At 44.6% G+C, this 8,646-nt stretch overlaps 1 protein-coding gene across 2 annotated transcripts; it reads left to right on the top strand.

The window, feature by feature from the left end:
- The first annotated feature begins 930 nt into the window (after window positions 1-930).
- LOC126983075 (juvenile hormone esterase-like) lies at window positions 931-8,619 on the top strand. 2 transcript variants are annotated; one of them, XM_050835559.1, is made up of 13 exons: window positions 931-1,102; window positions 2,173-2,377; window positions 2,969-3,091; window positions 3,738-3,891; window positions 4,499-4,613; window positions 4,954-5,024; window positions 5,155-5,251; window positions 5,427-5,520; window positions 6,519-6,669; window positions 6,780-6,955; window positions 7,575-7,734; window positions 8,195-8,318; window positions 8,444-8,619. In XM_050835559.1, exons 2-13 carry the CDS (start codon window positions 2,180-2,182, stop codon window positions 8,613-8,615), a joined length of 1,635 nt encoding a protein of 544 aa, XP_050691516.1. In that variant the 5' UTR covers window positions 931-1,102; window positions 2,173-2,179; the 3' UTR covers window positions 8,616-8,619. The 2 variants fall into 2 exon arrangements, with proteins under 2 accessions (XP_050691516.1, XP_050691517.1); XM_050835560.1 differs by having other exon boundaries at window positions 932-1,039.
- Window positions 8,620-8,646: the final 27 nt, after the last annotated feature.

Raw genomic sequence — 8,646 nt, 5'->3', positions numbered from 1 at the left:
TGTCCTCTGAAACCTCAATTTGGCTCATCCAATCTGATTGATAATTGGAGTCAATTACTCATCTTTAATAAAGCTCTTTTTTTTTGGTTGTTTTTCTTTCTTCCTTAGAGTCTAGTAAAGAAGCTTTGCTCTAATTGCCAAGGCTTGAACGCTCTGTTGGTCAAGAAACAGCATCTTAGGATAAAGATTGGGATGGAAGGGGTTAACAAGACTATTCTATTGGTAAATATATGTGCCAAATCATCAACAACAAAACACATATAATAGTAATAGTGATGGTGAACACACCCACCGAGCGAAAGTTGAATGTAGAATGGGTCTATATTCTCAAATTTCGTGGCGCACACAAACCTATGTTTGATAAGGCTTTCCTAAAGGTTGTGTTAGTATTTCCTGGGTAATTCAATGAACCATGTAACAGTCTGACAAGGCTTTAGCACCATGAGTGTAAAAAACGCTCATAAGAACCGAACAATCTTCTTTGTGGCCATTGATAATGCTTGTTGTGAGCGCCGAAAGCGTTTGAGAATACGGTCATGGAGCACAAAGCCTTCCATCATACCCCTCGAACAGGGAGCGTAAATAACACCGATCACTCCCTCATGGAACAAACAGCGTATGGCACAGACTCACGCCTTTCACGGCACCAAAAGATCGACAACTCTACAAGTGGAGGATCGCGTGGCTGGCCAGACCGAAAGTAGTAATTATTGCGTAAAAAATAGACCATATCGTCGTTCTCCCCGGCACAGGGAGGTAGCTACTAAAAGAGAGAGAGAGAGAGAGAGAGAGAGAGAGAGAGAGAGAGAGAGAGAGAATCGGGGCAGGGTCACTTAAAACAGCCTTGAGAATGGGAGAGAACAGCTGACGGAGGAGATAACGTTGTGTGTGTGTGTGTGTGTGTGTGTGTGTGTGTGTGTGTGAGGGCAGTGAAGGGTGGGACGCCAGGCATTGAAGGTGACCTCAACACTATCGCTTCTGCTGTGAGTCTTGTCCTGCTAAGAGCCTGGCTAAGCGCACCAACACTCCCTCCCACGAAGTAAAAGTTACCTGATCCTAACAGCACAACACGCTCATCAGCACAGCATATTTTTCCCACTAGGTAAGAGTTAAAACCTTCGACCAGAGCAGGATACTTTGCAGAGTGATTTTATATATACTACTTCCACATGTATCTTTAGTTGTATAATCACACTCTGTACTGCCTGGGGGTTGGGATGGCATGCTCCTCCCTTCTCCTTTGTTGTTTACTTGCAACAATAAACTATCCATCACTCAATCTCCTCCATTACAGCGTGAATGAAACCCTCACTCATTTTTATTTTGAAGAAGTTTTGTTGCACCGGAAGAAAGCTTAATAGGACCAAGTGTATTTAGCAAACCTTTTCATTTAATGTTAGAGCTGCAGAAACATGCAAAATCATATCAATTGCTACAGAAACATGCAGAGTCATTTAGAATTACAATGCAGTTTATGTATTATTACCTTGTTATTTTTTTGTTTTTTGTGTTATTGAGTTTTAGAATACGTCGACAAATTACGAAGTGCTGAAAAAATTACACTTTCTGAGTACCAAAAACGTGAAGTCCAACCCCGTTTTCTTCCTCGTGGCAAATGTGGGAGAAATGTTGGCCTTACAATATAAAGGGGCGACTGTAGCATTTGGTCACGGTGAAGGAGACGAAGAAAAAAGTAAACAAAACGAAACTGCCCCCGAAAATCGCTGGTCCTGTCAAGATCCCTTCTCCTTTGTTGTTTACTTGCAACAATAAACTATCAATCGATCTCTTTGTAGAATCCGAAGAAGCCGAATGTAAACACGCGGGAAAAGGCGGAGAAGCGAGAGGTGAAAGTTCGGTGCCCCTCCAGATGATAACTTACCCACACTTGTTGCTTTAAACACCGCTGGGAAACTGACAGAAGGAAAGTGGGAAGAGGTGGAGGAGTAGGAGGATGAGGAGGAAGAAGAAGAAAAAGAAGAAGAAGAAGAAAAGAAAAAAAAGAAAGAAGGAGGAGGAGGAGGAAAAATGAAAAGAAAGATGGAAAAGAGGAGGAGGAGGAGAAGGAGGAGAAGAAAAAAGGAGAATAACGCAGAAGAAAAAAAGCAAACGACACACTAATAAATATACTCACACAAACCAATCCAGCCTTCCTTGTGTTCATGTATTCAGGCCAACAATGAAGATCTCGGCGGGGGTGGCTGTAGTGGCGGCGGTGGTGGCGGCAGCGATGGGCGTGGCGGTGGAGGATTGGCCGGTGGTGACGGTGAGCGGCGGGCTGGTGCGGGGCGCCAACACAACCGCATACAACATCACGTACCTCGAGTTCCTGGGCATCCCCTTCGCTACCCCGCCCATTGGCTCACTCAGATTCAAGGTAAAGTACACTGTGGGGGGGAAAAAGTAATAATAATAATAATAATAATAATAATAATAATAATAATAATAATAACATTCTACGCTAAGTCAAAAACCTTAAACCCCTCACTTTAACCCGGTAGCTGCGGGGATCATGTTTCTTAAATGCCACTATATGCCCACTAAGCGAGAAAAATGAGAAAAAATCATCACTCACACAAACCATTTCATAATATTTATATTGAAACATTTGTGATCAGTTTATGTATCATCTATTTTGGGGGGGTTATTGTATATCATGGCAAAAATATGGCCCGTCGCTGGTACACGGTAAGGCCACAAATTTGCCCCGTCGCTGCTACCGGGTTAAGATCAACGCCTAAGACCATGACCTATTTGATCGAGGAATGAATTTGTTACCCTGGAAAAATGATAAACACACCCTAGGCCTCATTTGACGTCTACGAGGAAAAAATTACAGAAAAGTAGAACAAAAATACGTTTAATCTGAGTGAAGACGAAGCTGAATTCGCCACTAGACAGACAAAATTAGCTACACACGCATCTAAAAATAAACAATCGTGTGTGTGTGTGCGTGTGTGTGTTGCAGGACCCCCTCCCTGCCGAGCCGTGGGAAGGGGAGCTGGACGCCTCCACGTTGCCGCCGCCCTGTGACCAGCTGGCTGTGGTGGGCAAGGAGGACTGTCTCTACCTCAACGTCTACACCCCCGAGGTCAGGCACGTGGCGGTGTTTTGTGTTAAAGGCTTCCAGCGCCCCCAAACAAGCCAAGCAACAATCATTAGCTACCTTTGATTTATTATTACAACGGTTTATTGACAATCTTCCCAAACATAAAATACATTAGAAGAACAAACCACAAAAAATACTTAACAATAAAACAATGACATAAAAAACCCACAACCAAAATTTTGTCCAGATAAAAACGTAACCTTCACATCTTTGAAAATCCTCCTCCACCAGATTAAACAACAACGAAACTATAAGAACTCCACCCTTCCTCACTCTTCCCTCCTTCTCGTGTTTGTATATTACAGCTCTAAATCAAGTTCACATGGTTGGGGGGCTCCCGTGGTCCCTTGGTTGAGTCTCCGCCTTGCGCTTCGGCGGGGTGCTAGAGAGTGGGTTCGAGACCTATCCGGTGCCATGAGGGTGGAAAGGTGGGCTCTTTCCGACACCCTCACATGAAAAAAAAAAAGTTCATATGACTCGCCTTTTTTAGCCCTTTTATCATATTTTTTTCATACATGCATAGATTTTTACACACGATTTCATTTGGTAAAGCATTCCATGTATCACTTGTTCGCGTGTGTGTGTGTGTGTGTGTGTGTTAACGCTCCACCATGTATACACACCGCAGGACGCCCTCTTCATCGACTACCCAATGCCCGTCATGGTGTACATTCACGGCGGAGGCTACTACGGCGGCGGCTCCTTCAACTACCACGGCTTCCAGGAGTTTGTGTCCCACGGGATGATTGTAGTGTTGGCGCAGTACCGGTTGGGCCTGTTCGGTGAGACCTTACTACATGTGTGTGTGTGTGGGGGGGGGGGGTTCTTTGTTTTTCTTTCTGGTCTCGAACTTCATTGATCATGCATGCCTCTTTCACAGTACCGATTATAATCTTCTGGGGGTGCTAAGGAGGATTATGCTTGTACCCCATTTGAATTATTTCCAGGGTACTATATAGGTCGGCATTATAAGACACTTTGGCTTCTCATATCAACTATTTCAAAAGGTCAGAGAGGGGATCAATCGGGTTCTAATGAGTGGTTCTTTAAGTTCACGGTACAGAAGAAGGGTCAGACTACCACCAGGGTCATAAAACTACTTCTGGAAATGCCTCAAACTCCTAGGAAAGCCTTGTCAAATAGGTGAACTTTGGAGGCGAAATTTTTAGCAATACGGCCCAATATCTTGAGACATCAGGATCAATAGAGCCATTATTTACTTAAATCACAAATATTTCGAGGTTCCCCAGACAAAGGTGTTCCCAAGCAGTTAAGTAATGCCCCTATATCTAAAACTCGCCTTACTCAGTCTTCCTTTCTTATCGATGGAAAAAGGTATCTTATATAAGGCTGGAAGTACCCGCCATAACCGTCAAGTTTCCGTTCCAGGGTTCCTGTCAACGGAGGACGCGGAAGCCCCAGGTAACCAAGGCCTCAAGGACCAGACGCTCGCCCTCCAGTGGGTGCAGGACAACATTGCGGCCTTCGGGGGTGACCCAACGCGGTAAGTTACGTGCCTGTGCTCGAATGGTTCAGAGTTTTAACCGAGCAAAATGCGTTCTCACACGATAGCCATACATATTGGTTGACTGTCCTCGGTTGATTTTTTGACACTTTGTAACTTCCCTGTTGCTGATATGTATTGTCACTTCTGCCAACTCAATTTCATCCATTTTTTTTCATATATCTGCACTTCTTTATTAGACACTGTTTCTTTTGTTGCCCTCTACGTGATGGCAACCTTTATCATCTCCACCATGCTGCTCCCCAATTCCCCTCCCTCTCCGCCCCCTCCCCCTATATTGTTCACCGCCAGTCACGCGCTCCGTTTACCTCGCCTACAGAGTCACCATCTTCGGCTCCAGCGCAGGGTCCACCTCAGTCCAGTTCCAGATGTTGGCTCCGTCCGCCGCAGGTATACAATTCTTTTTTCACAGTAATAATAGAACATGAAAATAAACTCTATTCAATAAAGTGATGTAGCTCTCGAAACATACACCATTTACATAGTTTTAGACACGGCGTCCATCCATGGTGTCTTTCAGGGCTGTTCAGCGGCGCCATCATGGAGAGCGGTTCGGCGCTGAGTCCGTGGGCGACAGGCCGGGACTTCCTCGCCACTGCCCAGACTGTTGCCGAAAGGTTAGTATAGGCCTGGGTGGTGAGCAGTGACTTTGCTCTTGGAGGGACACAGCGGCAAGTTGCTTTCGAGATCAGTAAAGATGATCATTTTGTAGGGCTTGACAGGGGAACGCACTGACTTGAATTCACCGCACTTCTAAACCCTGTAAGTAGCCTCCACGTTTTGCTGCCGTAGGTTCGATTGTCCCACGCTGCCCACCGCTGACCTCGTGGCCTGCCTCCAGACGGTCAGGGCTCACCAACTGGACACCTCCTACTTCTCACTATATGTAAGGTTTATTATTATTATTATTATTATTGAAAGGAATACATTACTTTCGCCTCCAACCCGCCTCCTTACCAAGAAAGTAGTCAATTATCCACATCCTTCCTGTCCTCTACTAAAGAAATAATCACTACTTCAACTCACGACCTTGTTCTCCTTCCACCATAACATCGATGCACTGCCATTCTTCCCTTCCCCCTTCCCTTAAAACTGGAACATGCAACTCTTAATTAACACACTAAAGTCCTTCACCTTGCCTCTCTAAGGAGTTGGAACCTGCATCCTCCTCTGAATGAGTGGCCAATTTCTGATCTTCTACTGACCCCCTAGATGGGTTCACATGCATGCAAAATCGTAGGAAACGATCATAAAACAACTCACCGAAGCCGGAAAGGTAAAACCCAGGCCGAAAACAATCACAACGTTTGGTTGAGTCTTGGGCACCAAATGATCCGAGCAAATTCCTAAGACTTGCCCGACTTCTGCGACTTCTCGTAATTTTCTTTGCATGACTGGATGCTTTCCCAGGACAGACTAAAGGAATTGATCTGAGATGCTCACACCGTAATCACAACGTGTGGGGGTTGTTCTTGGGCACAATGATATGCGGGAGCGCTATAGTGGCGCTATGAGAGGCGGATTTCATGTACACGTTTCTTTTTGATTTTTCACAAGACATTGTCTTGTGTTTCAAACACATACATACAGGGGATTCATATCACTTAACATATCTGCAAGTGTTCGAAAACAGGCACCTTCATCGAACAAATATAAGTATAACACCAATGTTGCAACATTTTGTCACTCAAACACTCAAAACACACACTCAAAACTTGATGACTATCAATTATCAGCATTATCATTGCATTAGGATCAATACTGAATATCTTAATTTTAGAATGTTCATGTATGTCACTGCCTGCAGCAGAGGGCACGAGCCTATGTTGTATGTTGCTGGCAGGAGGGTTAACATAACAGCCCTTCTCTATCCCCTCCCTTAAGGACTGGAACCTGCAGCCCTTCTACTTGGCGCCGCGTGTGGACGGGGAGTACCTGCCTGATGAGCCCGCCACACTGCTGCAGGAGGGCCGCTACCACCACGTGCCAACCATCATGGGGGTCAACAGGGACGAGATGGCCATGGAGACTGTTGGTATGCTATCATGTTAGTCACTTCTTCACTCAACTCATTCACTAGATTAACTAGTGGACTAATCAATCCTGTGTTCCTTCCAACACTCCTTCGACCACCACCACCCCCAGAGATGTATGCCGTCCCCAGCATCATCGACAGCCTCCTCGGGAACTTCAGCGTCTGTGGGCCAGCGAGCCTCCACCTGCACCCTGACGAGGACCCCATCAACACAACCCTTACCGTCTACAATCACTACCTTGGAGGGCTTAACATCACCAAGGAGAATATCGACAACCTAACTAAGGTGACTTAGTACACTATAAAGTGTAAATGCTACTAAAAGCTAGAAACAATCATCATCATCATCATTTTCAGCCATTACTAACCTACTGCAGGACAAGAACTTTCTCATTTCCTCACCTCTCACATTACAGATTAAAGAGCAACAGTAAACACAGCACATATTAAAGATTAGAGGTAATTAAAAAGTCTCCCCAAATCAACAAAGACTATATGGCTCTTCTGGGTTACAAAAGAGCACCACTTCTTTCACCCAAAAGCTGCCGTGAGCCAGCATCAAATAAAAAACCAAGCTTCATACCCATAGAGCCACCCGATCCACAATGGCACATGTAAAGTGACGGGTATTGACAAATATTCCACAACAGTTTCTGCTGAATTGCATTTTATCAATCTGAGCTCATTAAATGCACTGCTCTGGATTACAGCACAAAGATGAAAATACCTGGTAATTCAGTTTTTTTGTGATTCAGATGAGGATCACTTTGTCATATAATACAGCCAGTCTTGCCATAGCTTTGGAGTATTTTCATGATATAATTTTCATCTAAACTTGTAGACCGTCATAATATCATGGTGATGTATTGTTGTCTCCACCTTCACCTCGTATATTCCTTGCACAGATGTACACTGAAAGACTGTTCCACATCCCCCACGACTGGACCACTCAGGTGATGAGCGGCACCAATGTGGTGTACACCTATGAGCTGCACCACCGTGGGGAACACAGTTTCTGTAATCAGTTCGTTGATGATGAGCAGGACTTGCCACAGGCATACACCTGTAAGCCTTTTCTCCTTTTTCTTCACTGCTCACAATTTTTTACTTACAGTAGGATGTTATTCAATCACTTTAAATTTTGAAGGTAAATCCTTGCTCTAAACACCTTATCCTATTTTCCAATTTCAGGCCACGGTACAGGTTTTACACTGGTATTTTATCCAGTAGTGATGCTGAATCTTGTGAGCAAGATTAACTCACAGACTGTGAATCTGTTAACCCACCCTGGCTTGGGTTAGGGTCATACAAAGGTTATCCAACTAAATGCAAGTTCAGAGATAAGGATGAAGAGTTGATTAAAATAAACCACACAGTATTTTCTTATTTTTCCCAATAGTTATAAAATTTGAGGAAATTTCACAAACTGCATATGAGTCTGTGAGAGGAACATGTATATAAAGGAGAACTGAAAATCTAATCAATCTTGTCCACTTCTCACCCGCTTCCCCTGCCACTGCTTCAGACATTTCTCACGGCGACAACAACCAGTACCTCATGTACCCAAGGTATGGTGACCTGCACACACCTGAGGACCAGACAGTGGGCCACTTATTTACCTCTATGTGGATCAACTTTGCTAATGCTAGGTAAGCATTCTGTATCTCTCTTCCCCTCATTTTAAAAATTCCTTTCAAGAGGTGAATACATAATGGTTAAAGTATTTTCTTTTGCTCCTACAATTTTAATGGTGAATCTTGAACCCCTCCCTCAGGAACCCCACGCCAGACGACTCCCTGGGCTTCACTTGGGAGATGACAGAGCCAACAATGTTGTCACACCTCAAGATCCTGCCTGAGCCCTTCATGGAGACTGACCAGCGGGCGGAGGCGCGAGCCTTCTGGGAGTCGTTGCCACTCAGGATCAACAGCCTCCTTAACCATTAAAAGGAATGCATGTTGCTGTCCTCTGAAACAT

Source organism: Eriocheir sinensis, chromosome 52, assembly GCF_024679095.1.
Source record: "Eriocheir sinensis breed Jianghai 21 chromosome 52, ASM2467909v1, whole genome shotgun sequence".
Classification (NCBI taxonomy): domain Eukaryota; kingdom Metazoa; phylum Arthropoda; class Malacostraca; order Decapoda; family Varunidae; genus Eriocheir; species Eriocheir sinensis.
Note: the sequence above shows the minus strand (reverse complement) of the source record. Positions and strands in the feature narration are given on the sequence as shown.